The sequence below is a fragment of the Molossus molossus genome, unplaced genomic scaffold (assembly GCF_014108415.1).
Source record: "Molossus molossus isolate mMolMol1 unplaced genomic scaffold, mMolMol1.p scaffold_m16_p_11, whole genome shotgun sequence".
In the NCBI taxonomy this organism is placed as follows: domain Eukaryota; kingdom Metazoa; phylum Chordata; class Mammalia; order Chiroptera; family Molossidae; genus Molossus; species Molossus molossus.
The window spans coordinates 16,605,071-16,626,221 of NW_023425346.1; the positions used below are offsets into that span (position 1 = coordinate 16,605,071).

The 21,151-nt window shown below is 43.1% G+C and overlaps 2 protein-coding genes across 2 annotated transcripts in view; both read right to left on the reverse strand.

The window, feature by feature from the left end:
• Nucleotides 1-3,803, reverse strand: part of LYPD1 (LY6/PLAUR domain containing 1) — a 35,171-nt gene extending 31,368 nt beyond the window's left edge. Inside the window, exons 1-3 of the mRNA XM_036254507.1 lie at nucleotides 3,734-3,803; nucleotides 3,577-3,606; nucleotides 2,141-2,278 (exon numbers count right to left, since the gene is read on the reverse strand). Of these exons, the coding sequence (XP_036110400.1) occupies nucleotides 2,141-2,278; nucleotides 3,577-3,606; nucleotides 3,734-3,803 (238 nt within the window). The remainder of the gene's footprint in view (nucleotides 1-2,140; nucleotides 2,279-3,576; nucleotides 3,607-3,733) is intronic.
• A 2,073-nt stretch (nucleotides 3,804-5,876) lies between these two features.
• The window catches only part of NCKAP5 (NCK associated protein 5), a 650,664-nt gene continuing 635,389 nt past the window's right edge, over nucleotides 5,877-21,151 (reverse strand). The window contains exon 16 of the mRNA XM_036254823.1: nucleotides 5,877-6,961. Within this exon, the coding sequence (XP_036110716.1) occupies nucleotides 6,683-6,961 (279 nt within the window). The 3' untranslated portion in view covers nucleotides 5,877-6,682. The remainder of the gene's footprint in view (nucleotides 6,962-21,151) is intronic.

The window sequence follows — 21,151 nt, forward strand, 5'->3', positions numbered from 1 at the left end:
CTAATGTGTCCACAGAACAGCCTCTAATCTATTGCCTGGAAGAAAGTTCAAATATTCTAAAGTAATAATCAAGTGTTCGGAGTGATCCTGACTCAGATCACAGCAGCCCCTTTGGCAGATGGGCCGTGCACGTAGGCTCAGGTACAGTGCTCAGGAATGAAACAAGCAGAAAAGAGCCAACTTGTCAAAATCATCTTTTTCAACCTTCACTAAAGAATCATCACTAAGTTTTTATTTTTTTTTACTTTCTCATTAGCCAGAATCCCATATGACAAAGAAATGCACTCTGTTTATCGTGGGGCTGGTTCTTCTTGAGAACAATTATGTTTCAGATTTCCCAGAAGAGGGATTTGGGTGGCAAAAATCCACACCTAGACCAATAAGGGACTATAGACAATGGCCTTTAAAATGACACACACATCACAGCACAGTGACAACCCATCTGCTCCCCAAATAACTGTAGTTGGTGACAAGGCATTTCCAAGCCCTTCTCTAAGGAGAAACTACTTTCCCAAGAAGCTGGGTTTAAAACTATAGCCTTTCCCTTAAGTTGCCAGTGGGTTAAGGGGCTCATTCAACTGTTGACTGCCAGAGGGCAGGGCAGGGGGCGGTGGTAGAAGGCACAGGAGGGACAGATGGTGACGGAAGGAGATGTGACTTGGGGTGGTAAACACACAATACAGTATCCAGATGATGTAAGCAGAATTGCATACCTGAAACCTGTATAACTTTAGTAACCAATGTTATACCCCTATAAATTCATTTTTTAAAAAAGAAGGTCATTTAACAGCTCCATCCCTACATCAGGCTCTGTTAGCAGTGCAGTTCGGCAAACTGAAGAGGAGCAGAGCTTGGGTTCATTCAGGAGCACACACCAGAGGCTGTGGTCGGGGAGCTCACTTTAGATGCCATATGGCTCCGGCAGTAAGGCGTCTGGGAAATGCTGGATATTCTGTTTAACTCTCTGTGGCCTCAGGCTTGGCTAACTACCCAGAGAACAGGAACGCTACCCAAAGATAAATGTCAGGTCTCTGGAAGGAGGTTCATGAATGTATAGAGTATGATACCTGCCTGATGTTATCTGTTAATTTAAGAATTCATTGTTCTTTCTGGTGGCCTACGTGACCACCCACCATATGGTTTTACTATTAACCCCTATACAAAGGGACCCTGTCCTGAGAGGGGTGTGGATTCTTCCTGGGCGGCCACACTGGGAGCAGCTACTTCGCCAGAGTAAAGCTTCTCCTATGAAGCTCTTAGGAATTTGAATGAGCCTACATGTCAGTTCTTCTGAATCAATCCTGAAGTGAATCTTTTGGGGCTCTCCCCACAACAGAAGCTATTTCCCGTTTTTTCAATATTTGTAAAATGGCAAATTCTGTTTATGGGTTTGACCTTGGAATTGAAGCAATAGTTCCACCCAGGTCCCCACAGTTCCAGTTGCACTTCTGGGGACTTTGGTTTCTGATAAGACTGTTGGGAGGAGCTGGGGATCCACCTCAGTGAGAAGACTCTGGCCAGCTGGAGTCAACAAGGCGGTTTGCTCTCCCGAGGCTCCTTGCATAACCCAGCCCGCTGACCCGCCACTAAGCGTGTGGGGCTGAGAACCACAATCCTTCGAAAGATCTTGGCAATTTGTGCCTGGAATGTGAAGCATTAATTCTACAATTAAATAAAGATCCTGTGGTGCTCTTCAAAGAAATACGGTGTGGCTCTATAATAAAACACGTTTGTTTTCCAGCTCTGACCTCCGGGCACTTCAACTAGCTTTATGTTTCAGGCTGACACTGCTCACAGGGTGCTGTCTAGTTGTCCAAGCACAGCCAGTTATCCATCTATTTCCCAGCCTCCCGATCAGCTTTTAGCAGAGGGAGGTGAAGGGAGTAAATAAAAGAGGAGAACCACTCATTAAATGCACTTTCCTGCCTGAATCCCTTGAGGAGAAGCCCTGGTAATTAAGTCTAATGAGACTAAAGTAACTTGGAACTCTTCATTTTCCCAGCACTGTAAAAGTAAATCTGCGATAGCCAGTGTGTACGCATTAAATCAAAGTCAGTCCCTTTTCCTGTAATTGAATGACTCCCTCACTCACACCTTGGCCCAGGTTGGAGAAGGGAGGAGAGGGCTGCCAGGCTCTTACCGGCACTTTGCTCCATCACTTCTTTCTGACACATGTCCTGAACGTTCACCGTGCAATTCACGATGAACTCCGGGGAGGAGCAGTCGTTGTTCAGCTGGAATTCTTCACACTGGTAACACTGAATTTGCAGCGCAAAGCCTGCGGGACAGAAATAGTGTGGTTCAGATCCAGCCCCTCCAAAGATCACGGATGCCAAGACCCTCCCCTGCCCATCCAGCCTCTGGAGCGCTAGGGCTCCGCGCTGCAGCGTTTTGGAGTAAGGCCTACGTGGCTGAAGCCGGCAGGGGGCGGCGCGGGCACCAGGGTCCCGTAGGATAAAGTGGAATTCTGCCCGCTACACCTCGACCCACGCTCCTGTAACAAAGAGCCAGTGCAACACCCCACCTGGTCTTTCCACAGGGAAGTTGCAAGGAGGGGTATACAACCCCAAGAGCTAAGTAGCTCCAGAGACAAGCATCAGCTTCAGTCTACGCAGAAGGGCTTGCCTAATTGTTAATTGGTTACAAATTACTTACTATTTTGGCACCATTCGCGGTTGTAGTCGCAGACTTCTTTTTAGTTTTACTTAATTTTTGATGTCCGAATTTCCGTGCTGTGGCTCCGAGACTCCCTACACTACTACCCGGGAACCCGGGAGGAAGTACCGGACACAAAGTACTACTGCGCCCCAAGTCCCCGGCCTACTCTGGGACTGTTCCGCAGCAGCAGGAGTGGCCGCAGCGACTGCAGAGGAGCGTGTGTTGTGCTCGCGCGCGTACCCCAGGCAGCGACACACTACAGCCCTTTCTTCCGGGCTATCAGGGACACCACTTGGTTAGAGCCCCCGGTCGGGGTCTTAGCTCTGCAAAGCTCCTTCAAAAGATGGTCCTGTACTGGAAAGAAGGAGCGAGACGTTTTTGCATCTCTTATCCCTCAAGAGCTGCTCCGCTCGGATCTGCTCCCGCGCAGATGAGCCTGGTTCCCCACGCTGGCCCCTCCCTGCCCCATATCGGTCGCGCTCAGAGCGCACCAACACAGCCCGGGCGCCTGGACCACAGGCTGCCCGGCGGCTGCCCAGCGCGCCGCTCACCTGTCGGCGGCGCCACTCCCACGGGTTGCTAGAGACGCCTGACAACTTGGCGGGGCTGGGGGTTATCTGTCCCTCTCCCTCTGGGAGGCCCCAACAACGCTCAGACCCTCCCACATCCCCAGTCCTTCCTCCGACAGTGCAGCCAGAGAATCGAGCATCTGCAGCTCGAGTCCTGCAAATCCGCGGCTTCTGCCTCTCCTCCAGCAGTGCGCGACTTAAAGACTTTCCCACCCAGCGCCTCTGGGCATCAGCCACCGCCGAACTCCAGCTGGGCAATTTCTGCGCAGCACTGGGCGCCCAGGGACGAAGGGGCGGGTGGTAAAAGCGGTGCGCGCCCCTGGCTGGGCTGCTGGCCTCTTCGTCTTACCTTGAAGCAAGAGCAATCCGCAAAATGTTGCTGCGATGCCGAGGATCCACATCCTCCCGGAGCCGCGGGGCCGGGAGCGCGCAGGTGCCTCAGAGGCGGCGACCGCGTAGGAGACTGCCCGGGCCGCAGCGGCTGTGGCTGCCGAAGCTTCTGTGGCCCGCGCTGCTGTCGCCGAGGCGACTGTCGCCGCCGAGAGGAGCCGCAGGTGCCGCCAGCGGCGCCCTCATCGCCCGCGCCGGGGCTCCCGACTGCTGGTTGCAGTTTCTCTCGGGCAGAGCACCGCGTCTCCAGAGTTGGCGGCTGAGACTAAAGGAACTACTGGCGATCCTGAGCACCCAAAAAGTCTGGCTTCTTCTCCCCACCTCCCACTCCAGGCACCACGTGACGGCTGCCGAGATGGGGCGGGGGTGGCGGGCGGGGAAGACTGAGACTGTCTACGTCCCCGCCCCCTATCTATCGCCCTCTCCTCCAGCCTCCGCACGTCCCTAGGACAGGGAGGCCAGGGGAGAGAAAGAGTGTAATGTTCCAACTTGGAGAGGCTGGAGATGGTGACGCGCTGCAAGGGCGCAGCAGGTGCCATGGGGACTGGCCCGGCGCTGACTGCGGGACCTGAGAGGTGGGGTCGAAGACTGCGTGCCCGGCGGGCCCTCTGCCCATAGGTGCACACTCCCCACACCTCTACGCTCCAGGGGCTGGCCAGTTCCCCGCTGCTGGCGGGTTCCCAAAGGCAGAGTCGGCTCCAGCCAACTGGGGCTGGGGGCGCGCTCCTGTACGCCGGACAAAGTTGCACACCTGCAGACGCCCTAGGGCGCCCCGCGCAGTTGCGCCCGCTCTTCCTCTGAGTAGCCCCTCGGTCATTACCGGGCTTGGCTACAGCTGCAGCAGGGTGGGCGGGGTGTGGCGGGCCCCTGCCCTGACTGGCGCGCTGGCCCCAGCAGCCCTCCCTCCTTTCGTCAGCCTGCGCGAACCACTGGAGGGTGCGGTGACACTGCCGGGGAGAGGGCCACCCCGGCAGTACCGTCGGGACCTTCCACTGGAAAGCAAATTGCAATGAAGAAGGGAGTTTCTCTCCTTTATCTCCTTCTCCAAAAGGCCGCAGTTTCATCCTGTTCTCCTCAAAGTCGCGGGTCATTAGAATATGCTCCGGCACCCGCTCCTGTACCGCGCCTTCCCAGCCCAGGACTCGGTCGCCGGCTGCTCCGGCCCCTTCCCTATCGCATTCTTCCTCTCTTGTTCCAACGACCCACCTGGAGTACTGCCGGGGACGCCGCGGTGCTACGGTGGCTGCGTCCGCCTTTCTCGCCGCCGAGCTTTGCAGCAGGTGGTACGGGAGCCCGCTGGCCCGCCGCCCGCCGCCCGCCGCCCGCCGCCGAGCCTAGTTGCCCCCGCCCCCAATTCCGCGCGTTCCCACCTGCTCCCAAATCCCCAGGGAGCATCCATTTCCGTGGAAATAGCTTCATAAGCGTTGCCACTCTTCACCTTCTCCTGCCACCTCTTGGAGGCAGCTCTCGCGGGCCGGGACGCTGATCATTTACTTCCCCATCCTGCAGGCGAGCAGGTCTGGAAATGGGCTTAAAAGATTTTCCTGTAATTCCTCTGCAGAGATCATTCCGTATCTCCCTCCGACTCCTCGCCCTTTGCACCCCCTTCCTTTCATTTCTAGCTGGTTAACCCCTCGGGGAGACTGAGACTGAACTGCTTTGACCATTAATTGTTTGTCTGCAGACTCTGACAGTTGGCTCAATGATTATCTCTGGAGCAAGAGCGCCGATTCATTCCTTAGGGAATACATCCTTGGAGCACATGTGCGATTCAAATAACTAATTGGGCCAAAGGCTCCTTAGACAAGTTCTTTTAAGCTTTCAGAGGGTTCGACGGTGATATGACTTTTATTCAGAAATGAAACAAGAATTTTTAGAAGTCTGAAAGACAATGACACTTTACATAATTTTCATTTAAGACAAAATTCAAATATAACAAATTGCACAAATTTACCAAATAACACTGATCATACAATAGTCTTTAAAGAAATGAGTGTGTACTAAAGTAACCATACAGATCCTAAAAATATTTCTATGATGCCTAATTTACAAGCTCCTGTACAGAAGTAATTATAAATAGTTCACATCTAGAAAATACACATAACCTTTAAAATAGAATTTATCCTTACATATATAAACAGACTTTGTAGAAAAGAAGGATATTAAAAAGTAAGAATTTTTCATAGCACCAACCATTTAAACATTTTTTTAAAGTGAACATTGCAAATAGAAATTTGCTTTCATTCTAGAGTGCCCAGATTCTAAAAAAAGAGCAGGAAAATAAAAATCAACAAAAAATGTTACAAATCATAGTGAAGGACTAAGTAGAATAGGATATAAGGAAATGCTTGGAGGGAAAATCTGCCGTTGAAAATATAATTAGGTCACTTCTGATACACATCCTAGGGATCAGTGTCCCACTTCAGTACCCTTTACATTTCTCAGCAGAAGTAGAATCATACTTATTACTAGAGCCTGAATCATTCTGGCAACAATTTTGAAATTGCACTAGAATTAAAGTTTATATCGAATTGAGATTGTGAGTTGGAGATGACAATGAGCCTCTTCTTTTTGGCAGGCCCTGTTTTAGGTTTACAGAGTGTACTCACAAACAATTTGAGCACTAGGATGATGAACTGAACAAAAACTTTAGTTGGAATTTAAAAAAATATATTATCATCAACTTCTAAAAGACTTAGTACATCATTTCAAGAGCATGGCACTGATTCAATTTATTGCTTTTGTCTCGCTCTCTTTTTGTGCTACAAATATAATTCTTTTCCAAAAAATTTACAACTTCTGTACAAGTATTCAAAAAAAAAAGTGCAAAATTAAGTCTTCTGTCTCATGGGTGTTTACTTTTAATCGTTATGAAGCACAACGAATGGAGTCTATCTTTATTGCCCTGTAAAAGAAGAAAGTTCCAGTACGTTGCTTGCTGCGAACCTGACAACACTCTGATGTAGTAATAGTTTATTGTTGTCGTCTCTGCCTGCTCCCTCCCAACCCCTGCTTCTTAAGTGCTCAATTTCCAGCTCACTAAAGGGGTGGGGTGGGGAAGTTCTTTATGCATCATTTGAACCCTGACTCGCACAGGAAGAGAAGCTATCATATAAAGAATCACTCAAAGATTCCAAATTGTCTACCCTGGGCTTGTCTGAGCTACTCAAAGATGCCTCTTCATTTTTTTCTTTTTCTTCCTTTCGTCCTTCAACCTTGTTCAGAGACTTCTCTTTTTCTAATAAAATCACAGTATTGCTGTTATATTTATTGAATGACTCCAGGGAAATTTTAGATAATCTACTCTCAGGATCCTCTTTTGTTTCTTCAACTTGTTTCAATTTCTGCAATAAAAAGAGGAAAATATTAGAAACATATTTCTTTGGAAATCAAGTTATTCTACCAATACTCCATTACTGTCTATAAAAAGTACAGTTTAAAGGGACAGAGAGAAGCTATAAGTCTTTAACAAGTTTCTAGTATAATTAAATGTAATAATAAAGCCAATTTTAGGGGTAAATTAAGATGAGTTATTTTGCTGAGATAAATAGGCCCCGATTTGCAAACCAGTTAAGTGCCACTTAGTTTTGTTTTAAATGGATCCATTTGAAATTTGTTCAGGTAAAGTTCCTTATTTTTCTTAATCAAAGTTTTAGACTACTCCCTTTTCTTACTAAATAAAATTAGTTATCATGCTGCTAACTATGAATAGAGATTGAATTTCAGCCAGAAGTTAGTTATATGTATAAATCAGAACAAATAAACAAAAATACACAATCCCTTACATTGCCGTGACATTTAAGTGCATGTTAAACTTATCAGAAGCATCGTCATGTTTGTATTTTGTCTCTTTATAAGTCTTAAGGTATTTGAAAGAGATCTCCAGGTCAGTGGGCATAGATTCTATGCCCAAGGGCTTAAAAATGATGGTAACAGGTCTACACCTTGGTAACCACAGCCCTCTAGGGGGTTCTAGCAACATCAATTTAAACAGGATATTTTATAATGTTACTGATAGTCCCTAACTAGGACTTTATAAACATTGCAGTCATATTTAATAATTATTGTAGGTAAACCCTATGAACATTACTGTATTCAGTTGATCAAGGGGCTCCTAAAGTCTGAAGTGGGAGGAGAGGAGGAGGCACAGGAGCAAAAGCAGCAGTGTGGAGGGGGTCAGCCACTAACACGTTTCTCCTCTTTTCCTCTTTCATGCAGAAATTCCATCCCAGCATAGGAAGAAGTACGAACAGAGAGGATAACAACAGCTACCATTTACTAAGCCTCCTTATATAAAAGACACTGAACATATATTATCTATAAGCCTTTCACAAACCTGCAAGTTATACATCCCCATTTTAAAGAGGAAAACAGGGCTCAGAGTGACAGGGTCACTTGCCCAAGGTTACTCAGCAAGTAAGAGAGAACAGAATTTGAATCCCTGCCTGGCTGTCTTCCATGCCCTTACTTTACCATGCTCTTATGTAACAACAGACTAGATGTCTGGATTTTTAAATTTATTTTTCCACTCAAATATTCCACTTAGCTTGCAAACTGTCTCTATCACTACCGTCCAAGGCTCTAACATATGCAATTTATTTCCTCAGCCCACCCCCCACATTGATACAGAGGTGAAATGAGGAAACTGTGTTCTTTCTGCCTCAGGGGAAAAGAGACACAGCCAGGACTATGGATCTTACATATTAAATATTTTATTTATTTATTTTTAAAATTGAATTTATTGGGGTGACATTGGTTCGCAAAACCATACAGGTTTCAAGTGCACAACTAAATAAAACATCATCTGCACATTGCATCGTGTGCCCATCACCCCAAGCAATCTCTTTCCATCCCTCTTATCCCCACTTTTGCCCACCCTCCACCAACCCCACCCCCTTTCCATCTGGCTATCACCACACTGTTGTCCGTGTCTATGTGTTATGAATGTATGCTTTTCGGCTAATCCCTTCATCTTCTTTCATCCAGTCCCCCAACCCTTCTCCCCTCTGACAGCAGTCAGTCTGTCCCACATATCTATGCCTCTCTTTCTGTTTTCTCAGTTTATTTTGTTCATACTATTCCATATATGAGTGAAACAATATGGAACTGTCTTTCTCTGACTGACTTATTTCATTTAGCATAATAATGTCCAGGTCCATCCATGCTGTCACAAAAGATAAGACTTACTTCTTCTTTTTTTAATGATCATATAGTATTCCATTGTATAAATGTACCATAGCTTTTTTATCCAATAACCTATTGATGGGCACTTGGGCTATTCCAGATCTTGGCTATTGTAAATAATGCTACAATGAACATAGGGGTGCATATATTCTTTTGCATTAGTGTCTTGAGTTTCTTGGGATATATTCCCAGAAGTGGGATCACTGGGTCAAAAGGCAGTTCTGTTTTTAATTTTTTGAGGAAACTCCATACTGTTTTCCACAGTGGCTGCACCAGTCTGCATTCCCACGAGGGTTTCCTTTTCTCCACTTTCTTGCCAGCACTTGTTGTTTGTTAATTTGATGATAGCCATTCTGGCAGGTGTGAGGTAACATCTCATTGTGGTTTTCACTTGCTTTTCTGATTAGTGATGTTGAGCATTTTTTCACATGTCTATCAGCCACCTGTATGTCCTCTTTGAAGAAGTGTCTAGTCAGGTCCTTTACCTTTTTTTTTTTTTAATTGGATTGTCTGTCTTCTTGATGTTGAATACTATAAATTCTTTATATATTTTAAAAATGAACTCTTTATCAGATGTATCATTGCCAAATATGTTCTCCCATTCAGTGGGTTTCCTTTTCATTTTGTTGATGGTTTCTTTTGCTGTGCAAAGCTTTTTAGTTGATGTAATCCCATTTGTTTATTTTTTCTTTGTTTCCTTCATCCAAGGAAATATATTGGCAAAAATATGCTACCAGAGATGTCTGAGATTGTACTGCCTATGTTTTCTTCAAGGATTTTTATGGTTTCATGACTTACATTTAAGTCTTTTGAATTTATTCTTGTGTATGGTGTAAGAAGGTGGTCTATTGTCATTTTTTGCAGGTACTTATCCAATTTTCCCAATACCATTTATTAAAGAGCATTTTTTTACTCCATTGTCAAATATTGCCTCCTCTGTCAAATATTAATTGACTATAAAGGTGTGGGTTTAATTCTGGGCTCTCAACTCTGTTCTGTTGATCTATATGTCTGTTTTTATACCAGTACCATGCTGTTTTGATTACTATGGCCTTTTAGTATAGCTTGATATCAGGTATTATGGTACTTCCAACTTTGTTCTTCTTAAGATTGATGAGGCTATTTGGGGTCTTTTTTGGTTCCATATGCATTTTTGGAATGTTTGTTCTAGATCTGTGAAATATGCCATTTGTATTTTAATAGGAATTGTGTTGAATCTATAGATTGCTTTGGGTAGTATAGACATTTTAATGGTGGTAATTCTTCTAATCCATAAACACGGTACATTCAGTTATTTGTATCTTCCTCAATTTCTTTCTTCAATGTCCTATAATTTTCTGAGTATAGGTCCTTGGTTAAATTTATTCCTAAGTACCTTATTTTGTTGTTGTTGTAATGACAAAAAGGATTGTTTTCTTAATTCCTCTTTCTGATAGTTCATCATTGATATATAAAAATGGCACTGATTTCTGAATATTAATTTTGTAACCTACTACTTTGCTGAACTCACTTATTAGACTTACTAGTTTTTTGGTGGAGTCTTTAGGGTTCTCTATGTACAACATTGTGTCATCTGCAAATAACGACAGTTTTACTTCCTCTTTTCCAATTTGGATGCCTTTTATTTGTTCTTCTTATCTGATCACTGTGGTGAGGACTTCCAGTACTATGTTGAATACGAATGGTGAAAGCGAATATTTCTGTTTTGTTCCTGATCTTAAAGAAAATGCTTTTAGTTTTTGCCCATTGAGTATGATGTTGGCCATAGGTTTGTTATATTGAGGAATTTATTATATTGAGGAATGTTCCTTCTATTTTCACTTTGCTGAGAGTTTTATCATAAATGGGTGCTGGGTTTTATCAGATACTTTTTCTGCATCTATTTATTAGATCATGTGATTTTTATTCTTCATTTTGTTTATGTGATCTATCATGTTTATTGATGTACAAATATTGTACCAACCTTGCATCTCTGGAATAAATCCCACTTCATCATGGTGTATGATCTTTTAAATGTGTTGCTGGATCCTGTTTGCTAATATTTTATTGAGGATTTCAGTATCTATGTTCATCAAGTATACTGGCCTATGATTTTCTTTCTTTGTAGTGTCTTTATCTGGTTTTGGAATTAGGATAATGCTGGTCTCGTAAAAAGAGCTTGGAAGTGTTTCCTCCTGAATTTTTTGGAATAATTTAAGAATAATAGGTGTTAGTTTCTCTTTAAGTGTTTGGTAAAATTTGCCTGTGAAGCCATCTGGTCCAGGACTTTTGTTTGTTGGGAGTTTTTGATTACTGCCTCAATTTCTTTAGTTGTAATCAATCTATTCAGGTTTTCTGTTTTTTCCTGATTCAGTTTTGGAAGATTGTATGTTTCTAAAAATTTATCTATTTTGCTCAAATTGTCCAATATGTTGGCATATAGCTGTTCATAGTGGTTTATTACAATCCTTTGCATTTCTGTAGTATCAATTGTTACTTCTCCTCTATCATTTCTGATTTTATTTATTTCGGTCCTCTCTTATTTTCTTAATGAGTCTGGTTAATGGTTCATCAATACTGTTTACCTTTTCAAATAACCAGCTCTTGCTTTCATTGATCTTTTGTATTATTATTTTTTTAGTCTCTCTCTGTAATTTATTTCCACTCTGATCTTTAGTATTTCCTTCCTTCTACTGAACTCTATAGGCTTTGTATGTTGTCCTTTTTTCTAGTTGTTTTAGGTGTAGGGTTAATTGTTTATTTGAGATTTTCTTACTTCTTGAGGTAGACCAGTAATGCTATAAACTTCCGTCTCAGGAATGCTTTTGCTGTGTATAATAAATTTTGGGTTGTTGGTATGTTCAATTTCATTTGTTCCCAGGTAATTTTAAAATTTCTTCCTTGATCTCATTGTTAAACCATTCATTGTTTAATAACATGCTAGTTAGCCTCTGTGTGTTTGAATGTTGTAGTTTTTTAATTTTTTAATTTTTATTATTATTATTTTTTAATTTTGTATGTGCCCCTAGCAGGAACCAAACCTGGGACTCTCTGGTCCACAGGCATCCGCCAGAGCTGTTTTTTCAGTTTTTTTTTTTATTGCATTTATTTCTAGCTCCATAATATATGGTAAGAGAAGATGCTTGATATGATTTCAATCTTTTTGAATTCGTTCAGACTTATTTTGTGTACTATCATGTGGTCTATCTTTGAGAATGTTCCATGTGCATTTGAAAAGAATGTATATTCTGCTGCTTTGGGATAAAATGTTCTGTAAATATCAATTACATCCATCCAATCCATTGTGTCATTTAAGGTCACTGTTGCCTTGTAGATTTTTTAAAATTGATTTGAGAGAGAGAGAGAGAGAGAGATCTGCTGTTCCACCCATCTATGCATTCACTGGTTGATTCTTGCATGTGCCCTGACAGGGGATTGAACCTGCAACCTTGGCATACTGGGATGACCCTCTAACCAGCTGAGCTGCCTGGTCAGAGCTCCTTGTTTATTTTTTGTCTGGATGATCTATCCACTGAGTACATATATATTTACCAGGGTTATATTCTCTTGTTGGATTGATCCTTTTAGTATTATGTAGTGACCTTTTTTGTCCCTTGTTATGGCCTTTTACTTTAAAGTCTATTTTGTTAGATATAACTATTGCTACCCCTGCTTTTTTTTCATTTCCATTTGCATGAAATATTTTTTCCATCCCTTCACTTTCAGTCTGTGTGTATCTTTTGTTCTGAGCTGGGTCTCTTGTAGACAACATATACATGGGTCATGTTTTCTTATTCATTCAGCTATCCTATGGTTTTGTTTGAAGCATTTAATCTGTTTACATTTAAGGTTATTAGTGATAAATATTTGCCATTCTATTCTTTATAGCTATCACATGTTAAATATTTAATAGAAAGAGAAAAGAAAAAGGTATAGAAGTGGATGACTTCAGTGTTCCAAGAGCAGGCTCAGACAAAGTTTCTCTCTTTGCTTTGGGAAATGGAGTAATTCTCTGGGAATACTTGAAAAATCATCCTCGAAGTGGTGCTTATTTTACTATACTATTAAAGTTCAGGAGCATGACTTACAGAGCTAATTTTCAATCTCAGAAGGCTACCTTGAACCCATGGGTGGGCCGTGGAGCAGACTCCTAGCTGATTATAGAAAAGTGGCTTCATGATCAGAAACAACTCCATGCAAGAGTCCCTATTCATGGCACACCAGTTTTGGGGCATTTTAAACATATAATTATATAGTACAATGCTAAAAATACACAGAGAGAGTAGGAAATGCTTTCATTATACTAAATGTGGGTACATAAAGGACATTCAATATAATTTTCTCCTCACCTGAATATCTTCTCTCATTTTCTTCATTCAAGAACCACTAGCATTTTCCTTGACTATTTCTGATCGATACAGAGCTCAAATTATTCAATAAACATTTATTAGAGATGCTATCATAGGGCAGGTGGGAGGTTTTGGTGCTGAGGATATAAAGCTGAATAAAACTGCATTCTGTGGAGGCAAGTTGGGGCCCGGGAGGCAGACAGACCTGAGCCTGAGTCTCACTCAGGTTCCGTTTCACTGGCTGGGTCGGTGCCTCGAGCATCCTTCCTCGGGTGTAAATGGTAATAAGACACACCTTTATTTCAGGATTGACATAAGTATTGGAAATACAATACCCTAAGATCCTGACACATACTAATAGGTGCTCACTAAATAAATAATAGTAACACAGAATTTTTAATCTAGAATAGTGGTTCTCCAACTTTGTTCTCCAGGCCAACAACATCAGCACACCTTTAGGGCTTGTTAGAAATGCAAATTCTAACCAGATTTTCTACATCGGAAATGCTAAGGCTCAGCCAATTTTTAACAAGCTCACCAGGTGATTGATTGCCATACATGCTAATATTTGATAATCACTAGTCTAGAAGAACTTGTCTTGAAAAGGATGTGAATAGGGTAACTGTATTAAGGTAGGGAGGAGGAAAGAGATGTATTTACTATTAAAACACCACTGCCTGTTGGACACAAATCGTGCATCATGTTTTCTAAATTCTTCATGCTTGTAGGTTTGTTTCTTCAATTAATTGTAACATTATTCAATTGACTATAACAACACCTACGTTTGCCAGGGAGGTGATGGGAATGAAGAAATGGCCCATTTTAAGAAAAATCACATGGTCTTCCCAGTCTTTTATTTTCACAGTTCTGATGAGAGGTGAGTACAGAAATTTTTGGGCTCTAAGGACATCAGTGCAACAGGGCTGCCATTCAGTTAGGGGGAGCGATAGGGAGCGAGGAAGACTGCAGTCAGCTCACAAGCAGGTGCCTAGTTTAAAGGCAGGAGCTGTGGGATACTGCGGGTTCAGTTTCAGATCATTGCAACAAAGCAAGTCATGATCTCTTTGCTGGCGGAGGCTCTTGCCTTCAATTTGTTTAAAAAAATGCAACATCTATGAAATACAATAAAATAAAGCGCAATAAAACGAGGCTTATCACTGCTGTGCAGAAACGCGGGTCCAGGTCTTTCGATTTTAAAGGTGAGGCCATAAATCTAGGACAATATTTGCTTATATTTAAAATCCTTTGATTTTTAGTTATTGTTTATATTAAGAAAAAAAATCGAACTATAACCAAAAAGCCCTACTATTTATTCCAAATTGCATTGTTTCAAACTTCTGAGCTAGAGATCATGTTCTATACTTCTTTTTTATGTCCTACCACATTTCCTCATCTCCTTTCCCTCACCAGATTTTCCCCTAAACGTCTAACCCAGCAATTTTCAACCAGTGTGCCTCAAGAATTTTTAAAACATGCAATACCTGACTATTTAGTCTGGGGCACTGACCTTTTTTCCTTAGATTGTCAAATTAAAATGTGACAACAGCTGCCTGGCCAGTGTGGCTCAGTGGTTGAGTGTCGACCCATGCATCAAGAGGTCACGGGTTCGATTCCCGGTCACGGCACATGCCCAGGTTGTGGGCCAAATCCCTAGTGAGGGGCATGCAAGAGGCAGCCAATCAATGTTCTCTCTCATTAATGTTTCTATCTCCCTCTCCCTCTCCCTTCCTCTGTCTCTAAAATCAATAAAGAAAAAAAATAACTTTTTAAATGACAACAGCCACCACAACAATAGCCATCTGGTGTGAATGAATCAAAACTATACCAATTTTTTTTGTCACATTGGCAAAAAATATATTTTTTTGGTGTGCCACAGAATTTTAGTAATTAGTTTATGTGTCATGAGATGAAAAAGGTTGAAAATCGCTGGCCTACCCCAATGCTAAATTGTCAGTAGGTTCTCAATGGACACTTGAGGATGGATTCAGTTCTCCTTAGCATCAGCAGAGTCTCAACTGGTTGGCATGGGTTTCTCCAATGGCACTACTAGTTAGGTATAAAACACTAAAGTACCTTACTTCTCCGACTCCAATCAGAAACATACCAAACTAGCCTCAACACTGTCTTGCAAGATTTCAGGTATTTAAAAAAGTGTGATGTCAAAAATTTAAATTTAATATTTAAATTTAAATTCTAAGGACGGATTGAGGTCAAACAGGAATTTGCTAATGTAGTTTGTTGAACGAAAACAAAATGGTGCTCATTAGTTTGCAGCAACTGTGTGCAAAGGTGCTTTGCAAACTAATCATGGTAATAACAGTTAGCATTTAATTGAGTGCCTGTTCTGTGCAGACATTCTGCTAAGCACATTGTATGGATTATGTGTTTTCATGCTCACATCAATTCTAGGGGTAGGTATGTTTATTATCTCCATTTACAGGCAATCAAAGCTTGAGGAAGTTAAGCAACTTGTTTAAGGATATGTAGCAGTCGTGATAAAGTCTGGATTTGGACAAAGCAATCTGCCTATATAGAGCCCAAGCTCTTAACCTCTGTCTTGGAAAAGAACTTTACAAATATAAGCTAATATTATCTTTAAGGGGAAAAGATAAAATAAGAATTACAGAATTATTTTATTCATTTTTGTTACAGATGTTCCCCCCTCCACCCCAGACACCCTCCTCCCTGTCCTGTCCCCTGCCCTTACCCCGCAGCATTGTTGTCTATGTCCACTGGTTACACATACATGCATATAAGTTCTTTGGTTCATCTCATCCCTCTTTCCCCACCCCCTCCTCTGAGGTCTATCAGTCTGAACTGTACTCCTTTCTATGTCTCTGGGTCTATTTTGTTCATTAAACAATTATTTTAGTAACAAACCCAGTAAAGATTTGTGTTTGATGACGATGTGTAGGTTCTATAAGACATATTCATTTCCTTCATATACTATGCTTCACCAGAATTATGATAAAATCAATATACTACATTTGTCACCTATAGGTGGCAACAGTTGTACAATTCACTTTTTGGTGGATTTTTTATTGCACTTGAGAACAAAAGTAGTGATAAACAGGGCAGGTGAGAATATATTTTCTAGTTTAAACTAAATAGTTTTGCATATTCTTCAGATATTTTCCTGTCTTTAGTGTAACCATGGCATTATTAGCGAACATTCAAGCAAGAAGGAGATAGGGACACATTCTCCAGAAATCCCTTGTGTCAGACAGTCAATCGATCAAACCCATCTCCTATGTGACTGGCTTCCTGTGAAGAACTGTGTGGTCTCAGAGGAAGTTTCGTAGACGAGGAGGCTCTTGGAAGGATTTTTAAGGGCAACTAGGATGAAGATACATGGTAAGAGGGAAGGCATTCCAAGAAATTCCTATTGTATCTGTAGACCATTCTTTCATCTACTGAGTCCAGCATTTGCCCAGACTGTCTGTCTCCTGTCCTGGTAGATTCTGTGATGGACAGAGTCACTATAAAGACAGGAACACAGATTCAGATTTGCCTCTCCCATGGTGTTTGAAGAACCCCGACTAGATTCAGGAAAGTATCAGCCCAGTTTATAACCTGGGGCTATAAATAATTTGTATCCTGGGTCATAAATAATAAATAGCTTTTCTTTCCAAAGGGTTTTTCCATCATGATCTCACTGCTCTTGCCTCCGCCCGGAGGGGAGGGGTGCTGATGTCAGCTGTCCTCTACATGGACTATCGATGGAACCTGTGGTTCCCGCAAATTCAAATTCGGGTGAAATTAGACCTGGAAATTTGACTTCTTAATTTTCAACACAGAAATGCATACCATCCCCCCCCCACACGGTCAACAATAATTATGGAGCAGAGATTCTGACTAGATCAATATCCTGAACACGAGGAAGGATAAAAGAGAACGCAATATGCACTCTCGCCATAAGGAAGAGATGGGGAGACTATATCAGGTGATACAGAAAAACTGAAGTGATAAACCAGGAAAACATATATGCATAATGCTATTGGCTTCAGAGAGACACATTTCATATCTGTACAGCCAGAAACTCCTGCCCATAGTAGGGGAGAAACAAGTAGCAAATTCATGACATAGTGCAATGAATTATTGTTCCGTGATGAAGGCTACTCTTTCATTATTTCAAAGACGTTTCCATCCGTTGATTGTATCTTGAAAATGTTGGTATGTCTACTGTACAATGTCAGGAGAGATTCAAATCTACTTGTGAAATTCAGGCAGCATCATCCCTCAGCGGGTGCTCAGACTAACAAAGAGGACTGAGCTCCTCGCATACATTAATGTAAACAGTATCTTCTTCAACATAATTCCGTATTTCTCTCTTTCTATTCAGGGTCACTGCCCATCAGTTCAGGAATATGTGGTAGGAAGTAATAACTACATTGGTAAAGTGTTTTCACTACATGCCAGTAGTTGAACTCATTTCATGAACTATCTCATTTAATCCTTACAGTAACCCTATGAGATAGTACTTTCATCGTCCTCGTTATACAAATGAGAAAATATAGGGTAGAGAGGTTTAACTATTAGGCCACATACACATGACTAATAAGTTAGGAAATCAAGGTTTAAGAAGCAGCAGTCTGACTACAGAACTTGGGATCTTAATCACTAGGCCAGGTACTTGGAAACCTGGTCTGCTCCTGCCACTGTACTAATAGGCTGTGTGTCTCCTCTGTAGCCGAGTTTCTTTACATTGAAGTTTTTTAGACTCTTCCTGCTCTGTAGAGCTCTATGACTCTAAACTACTCTTAATCGGGTGTCTTCTGTGCTTTTATTATTGGAATTTGATGTGGCATAATAAATAACTCTCTTCCCCACATCTAAATGAATTGGATAAAAGAAAAAGGCTGATTGGATGCTAAAATATCAGCTTTATTGCTGAGAAAGCTCATAATGGAGAATGATGTTTCTATCTGCAAGGAAGTGGGTTTCCTAACACTGGTCTCCAGAAGTAGACAGGCTTAGTAACTAGCAGTCCTGAGCTGGGGGCAGGTGTACAGCAGTGATTTTCAACCAGGGCGCCGCGAGAATTCTTAAAACCTGCACTACCTGACTATGAGTCAGAGGCACTGACCCCTTTCCCCTTAGGTTCTCAAATGGAAACATGACCACAGCCAATACAACCATAGCCGTCCAGTGTGAAGGAATCAGAATTATACCTATTTCTTTTGTCTGATTGGCAAAAATATAATGTATTTTGTGGTGCACCGCAGAATTTTGGTAATTAGTTTATGTGTGCCATGAGATAAAAAAAGTAGAACATCACTGTCCTGCAGTCTGAAGGAACAGAGCAGAGTATGTGCTTCTCACAGCCTGACTCCCAAGGGCGGGAAAAGCAGGGGCAGAGCTGTCACTTCCCTGCCCCTCCTGCACTGAGACTGCACAAGCTCCTCTTGCTCCTGAGAGGGAAGGAGAGGGGCTCAGAGATGTGGAGAGGGAAGGGGAGGGGCTCAGAGATGTGGAGAGGGAAGGGGAGGGGCTCAGAGATGTGGAGAGGGAAGGGGAGGGCTCAGAGATGTGGAGAGGGAAGGGGAGGGCTCAGAGATGTGGAGAGGGAAGGGGAGGGGCTCAGAGATGTGGAGAGGGAAGGGGAGGGCCTCAGAGATGTGGAGGGGGTAGGGGAGGGGCTCAGAGATGTGGAGAGGGAAGGAGAGGGGCTCAGAGATGTGGAGAGGGAAGGGGAGGGGCTCAGAGATGTGGAGAGAGAAGGGGAGGGCCTCAGAGATGTGGAGAGGGAAGGGGAGGGCTCAGAGATGTGGAGAGGGAAGGGGAGGGCCTCAGAGATGTGGAGATGGAAGGAGAGGGGCTCAGAGATGTGGAGAGGTAAGGGGAGGGGCTCAGAGATGTGGAGAGGGAAGGGGAGGGCCTCAGAGATGTGGAGAGGGAAGGGGAGGGGCTCAGAGATGTGGAGAGGGAAGGGGAGGGGCTCAGAGAGGTGGAGAGGGAAGGGGAGGGGCTCAGAGATGTGGAGAGGGAAGGGGAGGGGCTCAGAGAGGTGGAGAGGGAAGGGGAGGGGCTCAGAGATGTGGAGAGGGAAGGGGAGGGCCTCAGAGAGGTGGAGAGGGAAGGGGAGGGGCTCAGAGATGTGGAGAGGGAAGGGGAGGGCCTCAGAGAGGTGGAGAGGGAAGGGGAGGGGGTTCAGAGATTGAGTGCTATTTTGTGGGGCTCCCTCCCCTTGAAGAGAAACCACTTCCCCACCACCCAACATTTCTCATGACCTCCAATGATGCAGATTTTAAGTGAACATTCATGCATCAGGTCCAGGAAGGTGCAGGAAGCAACAACGGAAAAAAATCAAATTTATAAATGCTTTGTCACTTAGTTGTAATTAAGAATTAAGAAGAAAAATACAGAAACCGTCCGAGGCTGCAGTGGGTTGGGTTGGGCAGAGAAACCTCTCCATGGATGAAAAACTAGGAGGAAGGGGACTTAGCTGATGAGAAGGGTGGGGACGCTTCCATCTGGAAGCAAATAAATCAAATAGAGGAGACAGTCTGGCCCGGCCTGGGCTTTGGGTTAAAGTTGAAGGTGTGAGTCCCCCATCCCTATTCTGATGAGCAAATCTTGGGCACGGGAAAGATGGATGCAGGGCAGTTATGTGTTATGCTCTTGCTGTGGGCATAAGCAGGAGGCATTTTAATTCGGGGTCTCTTAGTTGAAGATTGATGCGCATGGCGGAGTCTGTGTGAGTGAGATTTGCTGGTGGCAGGCCGGCCTGAAGGGCAACGATGCCGCTGAAGTCCTTTCTCCTCCTCAGAGGCACTGGCTAATCTCCCCTCTCACGCCTCCTCTTACTGGAGTCCTGGCGGAGCCACTTTCTGGATGAGACATAAAAATCGATCGAGTGACCTTTGGTGAGCACTAGAGACCTCCAGACTTCCTAGCGAGTTGTGGTGTTAGCCCTGCTAACCCGGTCAAATTCCGACTTGGACAACTGCCTTCTTCCGGCACTTAGTTCCCTCTGTCACCTCAACTGGACACGTTACTCTTCACCTGCCCTTCTAAAGATTAAAGTGATGTATCAGTAATAGAGAGCCACCCTCTCCTCCCAACATGCCGGGAGATGCAATTGGGCACTTGAGGGCACTCTCTGCTTCTTCACTGGGGTGCTGAAGATTCTTCACTGTCTCCAGGGCAAACTGGTTTTATTATGTGAAGGAGTAATTTTCTGTTGAGATGTGCTTTTATGACTGTTTTATTAACTATATTGCTGCCCTTACCATGATCAATGACTCTCAATGACCTCTGCTGGAACCCCTGAACCCAGAGGGGGGAAAATGAGCTGACTTTTGGGGAAAAAAAGCTGAGAGAAGGTCAGTAGGAAGCTTAGGGTTGCTAGAAAATAATAACACCTTGTGGAAGGAAAAATAATTTGGCTTGGAGGTAAACTACGGTCACAAAGGACATTTAAAGACTAGATCAAAATGACAGAAGGAAAGAGAAACCATTTATCAAAGAGATGGGAAATGTTCCCAGATACAGAAAATTCGGGGAGATGTGGGAAGAGAGAAAAAGAATGCAAAGAAAATCACCAACTTGGCTTATCAGAGAAAGGCACTTGGGAAGAGGAAAGGCACGTGACCACGTTTTGGTGAAATGTGTATATGAACATGAGAAGGACGTGTTAGTTCTGTAAACTCTCCCGTTAGTACCACTGCTGGAAATGTCCCTTTGGATCCACATATCTAATTTAAACTATAGGCTGATCACCTTAAGTAATGCATCAGATTTGGTCAATATTGGTCAATTTCTCCAAAAGGACAATCTGCGCTGTTTTATACTCACTTAGAATCAGGAAAACAAGCCAGCTCATCGACATCAGCGCGTATAATTAGCTTAACTAAATGGACCATGCTTATCTGTGTTGTTAGATTCCGTCCGTTTCTTCCTCCAGTGTAATAACGTTAAGTAAAATTTTATTCAGGAGTGAGAACTGAACAGGTTCTGGGCCAGGAACTGCTAAATCTGTTCACTAGAGTGTCAAGTTAATGATTCTGTCTGATGAGAGTC